We start from the raw sequence: 18,606 nt of genomic DNA on the forward strand, positions 1-18,606 counted from the left end.
CTTACGCACTTATATTTATCACACTGCATATAAGTTTCTTCAAGTATTGCTTTCTGTGAACGGTGTAGCAAAATAGTTCCCAAAGTATTTTACATGGAAATAGATTACATAAGTTTGAACAACACTAGATTAAATAAAAATTAAACAGTTTCTTTATTGCACAACCTCTCTGAGCTGTTAACATGCCAAAAGAAATTGTGAGCAACAAAATTAAGGAGTATTAGATTTTAAAAAAGTATAAAATAAATATCCATGAGTCCCTACTGATAAAAATAAATGACTGAGTAAATAAATAAATGGGGGAGAGGAGACAACTCTTCCATGCAGAAGAATTCCAAATGATTTCTGTAGATACTCGCCCCCTCAGGGAGGTGGAACATAAGTTCTCCTCAAGTGTGGACCATGACTTCCTTTCAGATGGTACAGTATACATATAAAGAGGGGGGGGGGAAGAGTAGTTTTACAGTGGAAAAACCTCACAAATAATACCTCAATCAGGTAATCACGGTCAACATCAACAGTGATATATCATATTGATAGTACATACCATGATATAATTTAATGAATATAAATGGCATTTTATATCTGTGATCTTCCTCCAAAAAACCCACAACCCTACTCTAATAATGAGAAAAACATCAGACAAATTCCAAGAGAGGAATATTCTACTAAATATCTGACCAGTACTTCTCAAAACTTTCAAGGTCATAAAAAACAAGGAAAGTCTGAGAAACTGTCATAGCCAAGAGGAGCCTAAGGAGACATGACAACCAAATGTAATGTGGTATCCTGGATGGAATCCTAAATCAGAAAAAGGATATGAGGTTAAAACTAAGGAAATCTGAATAAAGTATGAACTTTAGTTATTAATACTGTATTAATATTAGTTCACTAAGTGTAAAAAATGTACCATAGTAATGTAAGATGTTAATAGGGAAATTGGGTATGGGTTCCATGGGAACTCTCTGTAATGTCTTCTCAATTTTTCTGTAAATCTAAAACTCTTATAAAAAAATCAAGTCCACTAAAAATAATAAATTGTGATTCACCAAGAGGAAGACAATGTGTACTTCCATCCCCAAACTTATTTGTCCCTGGAACCCCCTTTTATGGAGCATCTCTCAGGGCTAGGATTCAGCATAAAACACTGGAAAATGCTGATGCAGTATAAGGAGCCTCTTCCCCTCATCAGCCCAGAAAACTTCCTAGCCATCTTCCCTATAGCACACAGCACTTTCTACCTTATGTTATAGGTACACATGTCCAAGTCTTATTTCAATTATTAAATCATGAAGTTACATGAAGACAGAATCTGTATCTAATTTATTTCTGAATCTTCACAGCACATAGCAAAGTGTCTTCTACTCGTAGGCATTCAGTAAATATCTTTTAAGTAAATATTGTAATAATTGCTAGAAAGGATAGTAAATGCCTTTACTTATTGATTCATTATAAACTTACTAAGCTCCTGCTACATAAAGGTCAGTATACTAGAGGTAACAGTTACACAAGTCTTTTTAAAATTGTTACTGCTTTCCAGAGGCTTATAGAAAAAGACAGAAAGATGCGTACAGAAATTACTATAATAGAATGCAATTTGTGAATGAAGGCCATGAAATGACAGTGTGCTACAGGAGTGCAAAAGAGGGAGAGATACTTTTCAACAGGGTAATAACAACGTCAGAGAAGAGATGCCATCTGAGTTGACACAAAATAGATGGGATTTACATAATGTAAAGCAGGCAGAGGGCTTTCCATGACAGGAAAACAAAGTAAGTGCTAAAGATGCAAGAGGAAAGGCAAACTGATTCACTTGGAATGGCACAAATGGCAGTTATAAGACAGCAGAGACTGATAAAGTGGAAGGAGCAGCTGGGGACAGATAGTAAAAACTCTTAAATGGTGGGCTGTGGAGTAGAAACTTCATTTGTTAGCAATTGGCAATCACTGAAGGTCTGTTAGAAGGCAGTGAGACACATTATAAGGGTTCATCCGCTTGAGGTTAAAGTTAATAGTATTGAAGGCACATAAGGAGAAAGACAGATTGAAAGCTGGTAGTTATAAAAGTTAGTAGTGAGGGACATTCAAGATGGCGGAGGAGTAAGATGATCACCTTCCTCCGCACAAATATATCAAAAATACATCTACATGTGGAACATCTCCTACAGAACACCTATTGCACACTGGCAGAAGACCTCAGACCTCCCAAAAGGCCTGAATGAGCAAGAGCCCCCTAATCAGCTGCTGTTTTAACCCTGTCCTGTCTGGGCAGGAACAGATGCCTGAGGGCGACCCACACACAGACATGGGGCCAAAACCAAAGCTGAACCCCAGAAGTTGTGTGAACAAAGAAGAAAAAGGGAAATTTCTCCATGCAGCCTCAGCAGCAGCAGATTAAATCCCAACAATCAACCTGAGGTACTCTGAATCTGTGGAATGCCTGAATAGACAACATCCCAAAATGGAGGCGGAGGACTTTGGGAGCAACTGCAGACTTGGGGTTTGATGTCTGTGACTGACTTGTTTCTGATTTTTATGTTTATCTTAGTTTAGTTTTTAGCGCTTGTTATCATTGGTAGATTTGTTTATTGGTTTGGTTACTCTTTTTTAAAATTATTATTATTATTATTTATTTAAATAATTTTACTTATTTATTTTTTTAACTTTATTTTTCTTTCTTTTTTTTCTCCCTTTTCTTCTGAGCTGTATGGCTGACAGGGTCTTGGTGCTCCAGGCCATATCAGGCCTGAGCCTCTGAGATGGGAGAGACAAGTTCAGGACATTGGACCACCAGAGACCTCCTGGCCCCATGTAATATCAATCAGTGAGAGCTCTCCCAGAGATCTCAGTCTCAACATTAAGACCCAGCTCCACCCAACGGCCAGCAAGTTCCAGTGCTGGATGCCCCATGCCAAACAACTAGCAAGACAGGAACACAACCTCACCCATTAGCAGAGAGGCTGCCTAAAATCATACTAAGTTCACAGACACCCCAAAACACACCACTGGATGTGGTCCTGCCCACCAGAAAGACAAGATAAACCCCTACTCACCAGAACACAGGCACCAGTCCCCTCCACCAGGAAGCCTACACAACCCACTGAACCAACCTCACCCACTGGGGGCAGACACCAAAAGCAATGGGATTACAAATCTGCACCCTGCAAAAAGGAGACCCCAAACACAGTATGTTAAACAAAATGAGAAGACAGAGAAATATGCAGCAGATGAAGGAGCAGGGAAAAAACCCCAAGAGCAAACAAATGAAGAGGAAATAGGCAGTCTACCTGAAAGAGAATTCAGAGTAATGATAGTAAAGATGATCCAAAATCTTGGAAATTGAACAGAGAAAAACAAGAAACGTTTAACACGGAACTAGAAGAACTAAAGAGCAAACAAACAATGACGAACAACAAAATAAATGAAAATAAAAATTCTCTAGGAGGAATCAATAGCTGAATAACTGGGGCAGAAGAACAGATAAGTGACCTGGAAGATAAAATTGTGGAACTAACTACCACAAAGCAGAATAAAGAAAAAAAAAAATGAAAAGAATTGAGGATAGTCTCAGAGACTTCTGGGACAATATTAAATGCACCAACATTCAAATTATAGGGGTCCCAGAAGAAGAAGAGTAAAAGAAAGGGTCTAAGAAAATATTTGAAGAGATTATAGTTGAAAATTTCCCTACCATAGTAAAGGAATTAGTCAATAAAGTCCAGGAAGCGCATAGCATCCCATACAGGATAAATCCAAGGAGAAACATGCCAAGACACATATTAATCAAACTATCAAAAATTAAATACAAAGAAAAAATATTAAAAGCAGCAAGGGAAAAACAACAAATAACATACAAGGGAATCCCCATAAGGTTAACAGCTAACTTTTCAGGAGAAACTCTGCAAGCCAGAAGGGTGTGGCAGGACATACTTAAAGTGATGAAAGGGAAAAATCTACAACCAAGATTACTCTACGAAGCAAGGATCTCATTCAGATTCAACAGAGAAATTAAAACCTTTACAGACAAGGAAAAGAGAATTCAGCACTACCAAACCAGAATTACAACAAATCCTAAAGGAACTTCTCTGGGCAGGAAACACAAGAGAAGGAAATGACCTACAAAAACAAACCCAAAACAATTGAGAAAATGGTAATAGGAACATATATATCGATAATACCTTAAATGTAAATGGATTAAATGCTCCAACCAAAAGGCATAGGCTGGCTGAATGGATACAAAAACATGACCCGCATATATGCTGTCTACAAGAGACCCACTTCAGACTTAGGGACACATGCAGACTAAAAGTGAGGGGATGGAAAAAGATATTCCACACAAAAGGAAATCAAGAGAAAGCTGGAGTAGCAATTCTCATATCAAACAAAATAGACTTTAAAATAAAGACTATGACAAGAGACCAAGAAGGACACTACATAATGATCAAGGGATCAATCCAAGAAGAAGATATAACAATTATAAATATTTATGCACCCAACACAGGAGCACCTCAGTACATAAGGCAAATGCTAACAGCCATAAAAGGGGAAATCAACAGTAACACAATCATAGTAAGGGACTTTCACACCTCACTTTCACCAATGGGCAGATCATCCAAAATGAAAATAAGTAAGGAAAAACAAGCTTTACATTACACATTAAACAAGATGGACTTAACTGATACTTATAGGACAGTCCATCCAAAAACAACAGAATACACATTCTTCTCAAGTGCTCATGGAAGATTCCCCAGGATACATCATATCTTGGGTCACAAATCAAGCCTTGGTAAATTTAAGAAAATTGAAATCGTATCAAGTAACTTTTCCAAACACAGCTCTATGAGGCTAGATATCAGTTACAGGCAAAAAAAACAGTAAAAAATACAAACACATGGAGGCTAAACAATATGCTACTAAATAACCAAGAGAACACTGAAGAAATGAAAGAGGAAATCAAAAAATACCTAAAAACAAATGATAGTGAAAACACAACAACGCAAAACCAGTGGGATGCAGCAAAAGCAGTTCTAAGAGGGATGCTTATGGCAATATAATCCTACCTCAAAAAACAAGAAACATCTCAAATCAACAACCTAAACGTACACCTAAAGCAATTAGAAAAAGAAAAACAAGAAAACCCCAAAGTTAGCAGAAGGAAAGAAATCATAAAGATCAGATTAGAAATCAATGAAAATGAAATGAAGGAAACAATAGCAAAGATCAATAAAACTAAAAACTGGTTCTTTGAGAAGATAAACAAAATGATAAACCATTAGCCAGACTCATCAAGAAAAAAAGAGAGAAGACTCAAATCAATAGAATTAGAAATGAAAAAGGAGAAGTAACAACTGACACTGCAGAAATACAAAGGATCATGAGAGATTACTACAAGCAACCATATGCCAATAAAATGGACAACCACAAGGAAATGGACAAATTCTTGGAAAGGTACAATTTTCCAAGACTGAACCAGGAAGAATTAGAAAATATAAACAGACCAATCACAAGCACTGAAATTGAAACTATGATCAAAAATCTTCCAAGAACAAAAGCCAAGGACCAGATGGCTTCACAGGCGAATTCTATTATACATTTAGAGAAGAACTAACACCTATCCTTCTCAAAGTATTCCAAAATATAGCAGAGGGAAGGACACTCCCAAACTCATTCTATGAGGCCACAATCACCCTGATACCAAAACCAGATAAAGATGTCACAAAAAAAGAAAACTACAGGCCAATATCACTGATGAACATAGATGCAAAAAACCTCAACAAAAAGCTAGGAAACAGAATCCAACAGCACATTAAAAGGATCATACAACACAATGAGTGGGGTTTACTAGGAATGCAAGGATTCTTCAATATACGCAAATCAATCAATGTGATACACCATATTAACAAATTGAAGGATAAAAAACATATGATAATCTCAATAGATGCAGAAAAACCTTTCAACAAATTCAACACCCAGTTATGATAAAAACTTTACAGAAAGTAGGAATAGAGGGAACTATCTCAAAATAATAAAGGCCATATATGACAAACCCACAGCCAACATCATTCTCAATGGTGAAAAACTGAAACCATTTCCTCTAAGATCAGGAACAAGACAAGGTTGCACTCTCACTGCTTTTATTCAACATAGTTTTGGAAGTTTTAGGCACAGCAATCAGAGAACAAAAAGAAATAAAAGGAATCCAAATCAGAAAAGAAGAAGTAAAGCTATCACTGTTTGCAGATGACATGAAACTATACATAGAGATTCCTAAAGATGCTACCAGAAAATTACCAGAGCTACTCAATGAACGTGGTAAAGTAGCGGGATACAAAATTAATGCACAGAAATCTCTTGCATTCCTATACACTAATAATGAAAAATCTGAAAGAGAAATTAAGGAAACACTCCCATTTACCATTGCAGCAAAAAGAATAAAATACCCAGGAATAAATCTACCTAAGGAGACAAAAGACCTGTATGCAGAAAACTATAAGACCCTGCTGAAAGAAATTAAAAATGATACAGATGGAGAGATATACCATGTTCTTGGATTGGAAGAATCAACATTGTGAAAATGACTCTACTACCCAAAGCAATCTACAGATTCAATGCAATCCCTGTCAAACCACCAATGGCATTTTTCACAGAACTGGAACAAAAAATTTCACAATTTGTATGGAAACACAAAGACCCCGAATAGCCAAAGCAATCTTGAGAAAGAAAAACAGAGTGGGAGGAATCAGGCTCCCTGACATCAGACTATACTACAAAGCTATAGTAATCAAGACAGTATGGTACTGGCACAAAAACAGAAATATAGATCAATGGAACAGGATAGAAAGCCCAGAGATAAACCCACGCACATATGGTAACCCTATCTTTGATACAGGAGGCGAGACTATACAATGGAGAAAAGACAGCCTCTTCAATAAGTGGTGCTGGGAAAACTGGACAGCTACATATGAAAGAATGAAATTAGAACACTCCCTAACACCGTATACAAAAATAAATGCAAAATGGATTAAAAACCTAAATGTAAGGCCAGACACTATCAAACTCTTAGAGGAAAACATAGGCATAACACTCTATGACATAAATCACAGCAAGATCCTTTTTGACCCACCTCCTAGAGAAATGGAAATAAAAACAAAAATAACCAAATGGGACCTAATGAAACTTAAAAGCTCTTGCAGAGCAAAGGAAACTATAAACAAGATGAAAACACAACCCTCAGAGTGGAAGAAAATATTTGCAAATGAAGCAACTGACAAAGGATTAATTTCCACAATATACAAGCAGCTCATGCAGCTCAATATCAAAAAACAAACAACCCAGTCCAAAAATGGGCAGAAGACCTAAACAGACATTTCTCCAAAGAAGATATACAGATTGCCAAAAAACACATGAAAGACAGCTCAACATCACTAATCATTAGAGAAATGCAAATCAAAAACACAATGAGGTATCACCTCATAACGGTCAGAATGGCCATCATCAAAAAATCTACAAACAATAAATGCTGGAGAGGGTGTGGAGAAAAGGGAACCCTCTTGCACTGTTGGTGGGAATGTAAATTGATACAGCCACTATGGAGAACAGTATGGAGGTTCCTTAAAAAACTAAAAATAGAACTACCATATGACCCAGCAATCCCACTTTTGGGCATATACCCTGAGAAAACCATAGTTTGGAAAGAGTCATGTACCACAATGTTCACTGCAGCTCTATTTACAATAGCCAGGACATGGAAGCAGCCTTTGTGTCCATCGACAGATGAACAGATTGAGAGGATGTGGCAAATGTATACAATGGAATATTAGTCAGCCATAAAAAGAAATGAAATTGAGTTATGTGTAGTGAGGTGGATGGACCTAGAGTCTTTCATACAGAGTGAAGTAAGTCAGAAAGAGAAAAACAAATACCGTACGCTAACACATATATATGGAATCTAAAAAAAAAAAAATGTTCTGAAGACCTAGGGGCAGGACAGGAATAAAGAGGTAGACGTAGAGAGTGGACCTGAGGACATGGGGAGAGGGAAGGGTGAGCTGGGACAAAGTGAAAGAGTAGCACTGACACATATACACTACCAAATGTAAAATAGATAGCTAGTGGGAAGCAGCCACATAGCACAGGGAGATCAGCTCAGTGATTTGTGACCACCCAGAGGGGTGGGATAGGGACCGTGGGAGGGAGACGCAAGAGGGAGGAGATATGGGGATAAATGTATATGTATAGCTGATTCACTTTGTTATACAGCAGAAACTAACACACCATTGTAAAGCAACTACACTCCAATAAAGATGTTAAAAAAATTACTACAACAAAAAAAAATCTTCAGTCTTGCAGATTTAGAGACCCACATAAAAAGACTGTAAAAATGTCACTTCCCTTATTTTGATAAATAATAAAAAATTCTCGAATTTCAAGCAAACAAAGAAACAAAAAAGAATCAATTACATTTGACCCTTGAACATCTCGGAGGTTAGGGATGCCAACACTCCACACAGTGGAAAATTCGAGTATAACTTAAAATTTGGCCCTCCATTCCTGTGGTTCTGAATCTGCAAATTCAACCAGCCCAGGTTAGTGTAGTACTGTAGTATTTAGCATTGAAAAAAATCCACATATAAGTGGATTCATGCAGTTCAAACCCACGTTGTTCAAGAGTCAACTGTATTTCATCAAACATTTACTGAGAGTGTTCTGTGGGCTAGGCACTCTGCTTAGATGCTGAGGATTAAAAGCACAGTCCCTGCTCTTAAAGGAACTAATTTTGTGCAGGAATCTGCAAACTTTCTATAAAAAGGCAGATAGTACAAAATTTAAGCTTTCCAGGTCATAACTTCTCTAAAGCAACTATTTAACCCTGACATAGTAGCGCAGAAGCAGACATAGCCAATATGTAAATAAAGGAGCATGACTATTTTCCAATAAAACATATTTTATTAATTCCTATAAGTTTCATGGGTCACAAAATATTCTTCTTCTTTTGATTTTTCAACCAGTTGAAAATGTTAAAAAAAAATAGGGCTTCCCTGGTGGCGCAGTGGTTGAGAGCCCGCCTGCCGATGCAGGGGACACGGGTCCGTGCCCCGGTCTGGGAAGATCCCACATGCCACAGAGCAGCTAGGCCCGTGAGCCATGGCCACTGAGCCTGCGCATCCGGAGCCTGTGCTCCGCAATGGGAGAGGCCACAACAGTGAGAGGCCTGCGTACCACAAAAAAAATAAATAAAATAATAATAATAATAAAATTCCTAGCTTGCTACCCATACAAAAACAGGTGGCAGGGCAGATTTGGCCCATGGGCTGTAGCGTGCCAACTCTGGATCTAGCAGGTAAGTCTGGAGAGGAAAGAGAGGAGTACCATACATGTACACAATACATATATTTACCGTTCATATATAGTCTCAGCAACTAGCAGTAGGCTTTAAGAACAGACCTGTTATTTATCTCTGTATCTCTTCAGTCTTAATAGGAAACCAACTTTTGTTTTTTATACTTATGCTAAAACTGATACTTTCTCTAAAACTTTCAGAAATTTTCAAATTTTGCCAAAAAATACTTAGACCCAAGCATTTAGTTTTATTTTCTTGAGTTATATCTTTACAATGAAAGACCAATTATTTCACACATGTATCACATGATGATTATGATTTATGACACTTCAATAATAAATACTGTCTGATTGCTAGCCCTAAAGTACCACCTACAGATAGAAACATATTACATATTTCCTCAAATATCTCCATGCTTTTTGTTTATATTGCTTCCTTTCACCCTCTAATTTTGAGGTTTTTTTAAATGAATATAAAAGCAGAAAAAGAAAAACCTGCCTAACATCTATTGCTGTGGAGCATGGAAACTCAAAGCAAGCAGAACACTTTTCAGGAGCAGCTGGACTACTATGATAACTGTTGAAGCTGGGTGACGGGTTCACTGGAGTTCTTTGGGGTGTATCTGAAAATTTTCATAATAATTTCTGAGACTATGATGGAGAAAGAAGGTTGACTTATGAGGTCCATTAAGTGCCTCAGCAGTGTTAGTTAGGGAGTCCCCAGCACTGTGAGGAAGGCTCATGAATAGTGCCACCTCACTGGCAGGTAGACCACACAGGGCCAAGGCAAAGGCCACCTAAAGAAGTAGGGGCATGTGACAGAACTTATTAAGTTTCTAGTTTAACAGCTTTTTACAGTTTTTCTGTTAAAGTTATTTTATTTTACACTTTTAAAGTGACTTTTAGTTGTTTTCAGTGCATTTTAGATACAAGGTTCATTTGGGTTCTGTAACAGAATACAATTAGTATGTATAACTGCTGTGAAAACAAATGTTTCAAATATAGTATCAGTAACACTGGTGTCAAAAGCTAAAATTCTAAGGGAAGAGTGAGTTAGTTCATTCCCGTTTCATTCCTTTAATATCACACAACATTAGGAACAAATTGTTTCATAATATTTACTTTTATGATATTTTCAATTTTAGGCCAGTATAGTATAGGATTTTTTTTTCTTCTACTCAACATTTTCAAGATTACTATAGTTAAGTAAGTGCAATCCTTGGTTACTGAAAATAAAGAGTATGCAAATACTATTCACCTCACTTTAGTGGTCTTTACCCAGTCTTTCATGTAATAAATACGGTCCTAATATTAATAAGGATCTTTCACTCTGCATTATATAACTTGGTATGGAAAAATAAAATTAAAATGAACAGTAGCCAACCTGTGCTTTCCTCATGTATACCAAAGGTTCTTTAAGATGTTCAGGAGGTGCAGCAGGGTGACTGGGTAAAGGAAACCTGGGGACAAAAAGAGGAAGCTGAGTATTATACATTACTCTTTTTTTTTTTAAACAAAGAATGCATGTTTTTATTTATTCACTCAACAACCATAGACCTGAGAGCCCACTGCCATGTACTGGTTATATAAAGGTAAACAGGCCCCTGCCCTCAAAAGGTTCACAACCAGAAGGCAGGCAAGAAAAACTACAAAAGCACCACAAAGGCATAAATAGGGGGCAAAGAAGTCAGAGTTTTGTATTTGATACAATTTTCCCTTATGCTAAGAATTGAAAAGTATATACATTACTCTTAATAATTAATCAGTTCGCCTGGTTAGAAATTACTTACCTCTGTAGTCCATGATATACATGAAATAGATATTTGTTAGCAGTTCTATGTGCTTACACAAGGTACAACCTAATAAAACTTTAATTCTTATCCTACGAGTATAGTAGTTTTAAATTAACAATTTAATGACTTGTTAAAAGTTAAAGTGAATTCATAAATTTAGGTAATTTTAAAATTATTTAGCTCTGTAAGTGCTCATATGAAAATTTTCACAACTGTTAATTTTAGTATGTAAGTACTATAACACTTAGAGAAATTTTTTTTAAGTCTGAAGTCTAAAAAAGTCCATTAACTTAGTAATATATCAACTTTTCTCATTTCTCCCAATTTCCTTTTCCATAGGATTGAAATGATAGTAAAAATGCTATCTTTTGTAATAGCCATGTTTTAGTATTAATATATTAAATACATTAATTCACAAATTTAATAAAATTTAAAAAATTTAATGTCTTGAAAATTATGTTTTCTATGTAAATTACATTTTATATTCAAAATATATTGTTTTTTATTAAGAAACAGATTTATTTATTCAACAAATATTTGAGCCATTCTAAGTACTAAGTATATGGTAGGATTAAGACAGTTATCTCTTGTTCTTATGTACCTAGTATTCTAGTGAAGAAAGAGTCAATATTTATAAAAACAAACAAATAAATAAATCAATAGAATAATATAAAATACTAATAAGTGCCATGAGAAAACAAGAGCAAGATAGAGTCAAAAGTGATTTGGAAGGGCAGGGAAGGTGTCTAGAAAAGCTAATATTTGAACCAAGACATGAGTGAAAAGGAGCCAACCATTCAAAGATCTGGGGGAAGAACATTCCAAGTAAAAGGACAGCAAGCTCAAGACTCTGAGGTGGGAAAATGTGGAATGTTTAAAAATCAGAAAAAGCCAGGAGGGTTGAAATGTAACGACTGAGTCACAGAGTGATATAAAATCATAGAGAAGGCAATAGGAGAACACAACAATTTAACATTTAGTTAGACTTTTCAATCTCTTTCACAACAACATATAGCTCCCATTGAAATTAATCATATAACTTGTACCTACAGCAAAGCAACCATGTTCTAACAATCAAGAACCATACACTGAATTCTCAAGAAATTCCTCATCCAAAGGGGGACATCCAAAGGGGGACACCAGACAGTTTCACTAACTGATTATTTCTGGCTAATTGTTTTTTTCTACTAAAATCTGCATTCCATGTACCTAAACAAATCACCTTTCCCCACTCACAAGTGAAAAAAATAATTGATAATCTCTAGATACCTCAGTATTTCTTCTTATATGCAAGATAGTTTAAAACTATATATTTTATACCACTCACTACATCATTTGTAAAGAGACATGTGATTTATAATTAAATATAACTCTTAAAAATTCTTCCATTTTAATGGTAATTATTTATAAACTTAATAAAACTTAGAAATTTAGGATTGAAACTTGAGAGCACTTACTGATGATCTTAAGGGTTATTTAATGCTCAAAGAAATTTATCCATTAAAAAAAGGTAAGAAGTGACAACCCCAAATCATTCATATTAAAACAAAATAAAGTTAGATGTTTATTCAATTGTAAATAGTTAATGAGAACCTACTAAGTTCAAGGTAATAGAGATACAGTAGTTAACAAAACATGTTAAAATCTCTGTCCTTGGGACTTCCCTGGAGGTACAGTGATTAAGACTCCATGCTCCCAATGGAGGGAGCACGAGTTCGATCCCTCGTCGGGGAAGATCTCATATGCCACATCGTGCAGCCAAAACAATAAAAAAAAATGAAATAGAATAGAATAAAAAAGAATAAAACAAAATAAAATAAAATCTCTGTCCTCACGTATTTTACATTTAGTAATACAAAGAGATGAGGGTCCGTAGATAGGAACAATGCAGAACCCTGCATATCACTCTTGACTCCTCCCTCTTCCTATCTCCCTAAATCCCCATAAATGCCACTCATCTTCTCCACCCCACTGACACTGTTTTAGGCAACCAACATTTGTCACCTGCATTCATCTGACAGATTCATAAGCAGTCTCCCCTGCTTCCACACTATTTTCAACCTATTTGCCAATTTGCCTGGCGGTTAGTCAGGAGCAGTGTCTTCCTTATTCACCAGTGATTGTATTTCCAGTGTCTAGCATATGGCCTGGCACATACTAGATATCCAGTACATTGTTGAATAAATAAAATGCAAATGTGGTTATGTCACTACTTTGCTTAAAATCCTAAAACGGCACCCAAATGCTTTTAGGATCCAGCCTACAAATCCTTGAGTAAGAAGCACATCCTTGCCTACAGATCTAGCATAATCCTTCCCTATGCCCCTTTCCTCTCTACCATCCAAATTTTGTTGCCATACAACTTTTGTTCCTCCAATATACTGCATTCTTTTCCACCTATAAACACTCCTGAACATGTTGTTCCCTCGTGCCTAAAGCACTTTTCTTCTCTACCCCTTCCCCTGACTAAATCCAGCTCAGCTTTTTGATCTCAGTCTGAGTATTATTTCCTGTGATAAGTCATCATGACATCCCCAATCTGAGTTAAGTGCCTGCCCTATGTACTCCTTGTACTTACCCTATTATAGCGCTTACTATATTGTACTATAATTGCCTCTTTAAATTCTCTGTGCCCCACTGGGATGTAAGCTCCATAAAAAGCAAAGACTATCTGCCTAGCTTGTTCACTATCCCAGCACCTAGCTCTGTACATAACACATAACAAGCACATAGTAATATTTAAAACTAAGAGGGCAGGGTGGAGTCAAGATGGCAGTGTGGGAAGATGCCAAGTTACCATCTCCCCATAATTAGGTTCCCTGCTGGCCGCTGGTGGAGGATCCTAACACCCAAGGAGATGAGAGGAACCCCCAAGTGAACTGGTAGGACATGGGGGGACTGAGGGGGGAGGAAAAGTGGAGGCCAGACAGGATCAGCGCCCCTGAGGCTGGGGAGATCAGGAAAGGCAGGTGGGAGGGGCCCTCAGGGAGGAGTGGAGGAAGAGCTGAGGGCATTTGCCCCACTGACTTGGGCATGGGGAGACTGCTGAGCTCCCAAGCCGGTCCCCTGCCCTCCAAAGGCACCCACTCCCCATGGCCGCATTAGTCCTGTGGGCATAGGAAGGAGGCCAAGGGGATAAAAGGAGAGGCAGGTGGGAGGGCCCCTCTGCAACCAGAGCAACCAGACCCTCTGGTCTCAGAAGGCGGGGAGCATACCTGGGCCCCTTCTGTTCCGTTGAACCTATGCCCCACCTCCCACAGCCCACAGGGCCTTTTCCAGCCCTGTAGGTCCTAAGCGTAGGCCCTGCCCACTGCTCAAAACTTGCCCTTGCTTAGGTCCCGCCCTCCAGAGCCAAGGCCTTCCCCACCTACCCCCTTTTTTTTCTCTTCCCTCCTCCTCTTTTTTACTATTGTGGTACTGTTGAACATTCTGGTTGTTGATTCATCTATATTTTTATTTTTATATACTTTCTAATATATCTGTTAGTTTCCTAGTCTAATTTTTTTAACTTGGTTATTGTTATCTCTATATTTTTTTTTTTTGCCACCCCACGTGGCTTGCGGGATATTGTTTCACAAGCGGGGGGGTCGCCCAAGCTCCTGTGGTGGGAGCTCCAAGTCCAAACCACTGGACTAACAGAAAACCTCAGACCCCAGGGAATATTCATCACAGTGAGGTCTCACAGAGGTCCTCATCTCAGCACCAAGACCCAGCTCTACCCAAAAGACTAAAAACTCCAGTGTTGGAAGCCTCAGGCCAAAGAACCAGTAAGGCAGACACACAATGCCACTCAAAAAAAAAAAAAAAAAAAAAAGAGATGGCCAAAAAATATGTGACAGATGAAGGAGCAAGGTAAAAACCTATAAGACCAAATAAATGAAGAGGAAATAGGCAACCTACTTGAAAAACAATTCAGAGAAAAAACAGTAAAGATGAATCACACACAAGGTTGTCCACTCTCAACACTATTACTCAACATAGTTTCGGAAGTTTTAGCCACAGCCATCAGAGAAGAAAAACAAATAAAAGGAAACCAAATTGGAAAAGAAGAAGTAAAGCCGTCATTGTTTGCAGATGACATGATACTATACATAGGGAATACTAAAGATGCTACCAGAAAACTACTAGAGTTAATCAATGAATTTGGTAAAGTAGCAGGATAGAAAATTAATGCACAGAAATCTCTTGCATTCCTACACACTAATAATGAAAAATCTGAACGAAAAATTAAGGAAACACTCCCATTTACCACTGCAACAAAAAGAATAAAATACCTAGGAATAAACCTACCTAAGGAGACAAAAGACCTGTATGCAGGAAACTATAAGACACTGAAGAAAGGAATTAAAGAAGATACAAACAGATGGAGAGATATACCATGTCCTTGCATTGGAAGAACCAACATTCTGAAAATGACTACACTACACAAAGCAATCTACAGATTCAATGCAATCCCTATCAAACTACCAATGGCATTTTTCACAGAACTAGAACAAAAACTTTCATAATTTGTATGCAAACACAAAAGACCCCGAATAGCCAAGGCAATCTTGAGAAAGAAAAACGGAGCTGGAGGAAACAGGCTCCCGGACATCGGACTATACTACAAACCTATAGTAATCAAGACAGTATGGCACTGGCACAAAAACAGAAATATAGATCAATGGAACAGGATATAAAGCCCAGAGATAAACCCATGCACGTACGGTCACATTATTTTTGATAAAAGAGGCAAGAATATACAATGGAAAATAGACAGCCTCTTCAATAAGTGGTGCTGGGAAGACTGGACAGCTACTTGTAAAAGAATGAAATTAGAACACTCCCTAACACCATACACAAAAATAAATGCAAAATGGATTAAAGACCTAAATGTAAGGCCAGACACTATCAAACTCTTAGAGGAAAACATAGGCATAACACTCTATGACATAAATCACAGCAAGATCTTTTTCACCCACCTCCTAGAGAAATGGAAATAAATACAAAAACAAATGAGACCTAATGAAACTTCAAAGCTTTGCACAGCAAAGGAAACCATAAACAAGATGAAAGGACAACTCTCAGAATGGGAGAAAATATTTGCAAATGAAGGAGCTGACAAAGAATTAATCTCCAAATTTACAAGCAGCTCATGCAGCTCAATATCAAAAAAACAAACAACCTAATCCAAATATGGGCAAGAGACATAAATAGACATTTCTCCAAAGAAGATATACAGATGGCCAACAAACACATGAAAGGATGCTCAACATCACTAATCATTAGAGAAATGCAAATCAAAACTACAATGAGGTATCACCTCACACCAGTCAGAATGGCCATCATCAAAAAATCTAGAAAGAATAAATGCTGGAAAGAGTGTGGAGAAAAGGGAACCCTCTTGCACTGTTGGTGGGAATGTAAATTGATACAGCCACTATGGAGATCAGTATGGAGGTTCCTTAAAAATCTAAAAATAGAACTACCATATGACCCAGCAATCCCACTACTGGGCATATACCCTGAGAAAACTATAGTTCGGAAAGAGTCATGTACCACCATGTTCACTGAAGCTCTATTTGCAATATCCAGAACATGGAAGCGGCCTGGGTGTCCATTGACAGATGAATGCATGGAGAGGATGTGGCATATGTATACAATGGAACATTACTCAGCCACAAAAAGAAACGAAATTGAGTTATTTGTAGTAAGGTGGATGGACCTAGAGACCGTCATACAGAGTTGAGTGGGTCGGAAAGAGAAAAAAAAATACCATATGCCTACACATATACATGTAATATAAAAACAAAACAAACAAAAAGAATGGTTCTGAAGAACCTAGGGGCAGGAGAGGAATAAAGACGCAGACATAGAGAATAGACTTGAGGACACACAGAGGGGGAAGGGTAGGCTGGGACGAAGTGAGAGAGTCACATGGACTTATATATACTACCAGATGTAACACAGATAGCTAGTGGGAAGCAGCTGCATAGCTCAGGGAGATCAGCTCAGTGCTCTGTGACCACCTAGAGGGGTGGGATAGGGAAGGTGGGAGGGAGATGCAAGAGGGAGGAGATATGGGGATATATGTATATGTATAGCCGATTCACTTTGCTATAAAGCAGAAACTAACACACCATTGTAAAGCAATTATATTCCAATTAAGATGTTAAAAAATTTGTTTTAATTAAAAAAAAAAGAATCACAATCTCAGAAATAGAATGGAGGCACGGATTGACAAAATACAAGAAATGTTTAACAAAGATCTAGAATAACTAAAGAACAAATAGAGATGAACAACACAATAACTAAAATGAAAAATACACTAGAAGGAATCAATAACAGAATAACTGAGGCAGAAGAACGAATAAGTGAGCTGGAAGACAAAATGGTGGAAATATCTGCTGAGGAGCAGAATAAAGAAAAAAGAATGAAAAGAATTGAAGATAATCTCAGAGACCTCTGGGACAACACTAAACGCACCAACATTTGAATGTAGGGGTCCCAGAAGAAGAAGAGAAAAAGAAAGGGACTGAGAAAATATTTGAAGAGATTATAGTCAAAAACTCCCCTAACGTAGGAAACGAAATAGTCACCCAAGTCCAGCAAGCACAGAGAGTCCCATTCAGGATAAACCCTAGGAAAAACACACCAAGACACATATTAATCAAACTAACAAAAATTAAATTCAAAGAAAAAATATTAAAAGAAGCAAGGGAAAAACAAAATATAACATACAAAGGAATCCCCATAAGGTTATCAGCTGAGTTTTCAGCGGAAACTCTGCAAGACAGAAGGGAGTGGCAGGATACACTTAAAGTGATGAAAGAGAAAAACCTACAACCAAGATTACTCTACCCAGCAAAGATCTCATTCAGATTTGATGGAGAAGTCAAAAGCTTTTCACACAAGCAAAAGCTAAGAGAATTCAGCACCATCAAACCAACTTTACAACAAATGCTAAAGAAACTTCTCTAGGTGGGAAACACAAGAGAAGTAAAAGACCCACAAAAACAAACCCCCTGAAAACACAAACAAACCCGAAACAATTAAGAAAATGGTAATAGGAACATACATATCGATAATAACCATGAATATAAATGGATTAAATGCTACAACCAAAAGATACAGACTGACTGAATGGATACAAAAAGAAGACCCATATATATGCTGCCTACAAGACACCCACTTCAGACCTAGGGACACATACAGACTGAAAGTGAAGGGATGGAAAAAGTATTTCCATGCAAATGGAAATCAAAAGAAAGCTGGAGTAGCAATACTCATACCAGATAGAACAGACTCTAAAATAAAGACTGTTACAAGAGATAAGGAGGGACACTACATAATGATCAAAGGATCAATCCAAGAAAAAGATATAACAATTATAAATGTTTATGCACCCAACATAGGAGCACCTCAATAAATAAGGCAAATGCTAACAACCATGAAAGGAGAAATTGACAGTAACACAATAATAGTAGGGGACTTT

The 18,606-nt window shown here is 37.3% G+C and overlaps 1 protein-coding gene across 3 annotated transcripts in view; it reads right to left on the minus strand.

Moving 5' to 3' along the window:
* Positions 1 to 18,606, minus strand: part of TBC1D19 (TBC1 domain family member 19) — a 159,659-nt gene that overhangs the window by 99,099 nt on the left and 41,954 nt on the right. For all 3 annotated transcript variants that reach the window (XM_081246683.1, XM_081246682.1, XM_081246684.1), the window contains one exon: positions 10,724 to 10,799. In XM_081246683.1, the coding sequence (XP_081102809.1) occupies positions 10,724 to 10,799 (76 nt within the window). The remainder of the gene's footprint in view (positions 1 to 10,723; positions 10,800 to 18,606) is intronic.

This window comes from Mesoplodon bidens, assembly GCF_964165515.1.
Source record: "Mesoplodon bidens genome assembly, chromosome: 1".
Classification (NCBI taxonomy): domain Eukaryota; kingdom Metazoa; phylum Chordata; class Mammalia; order Artiodactyla; family Ziphiidae; genus Mesoplodon; species Mesoplodon bidens.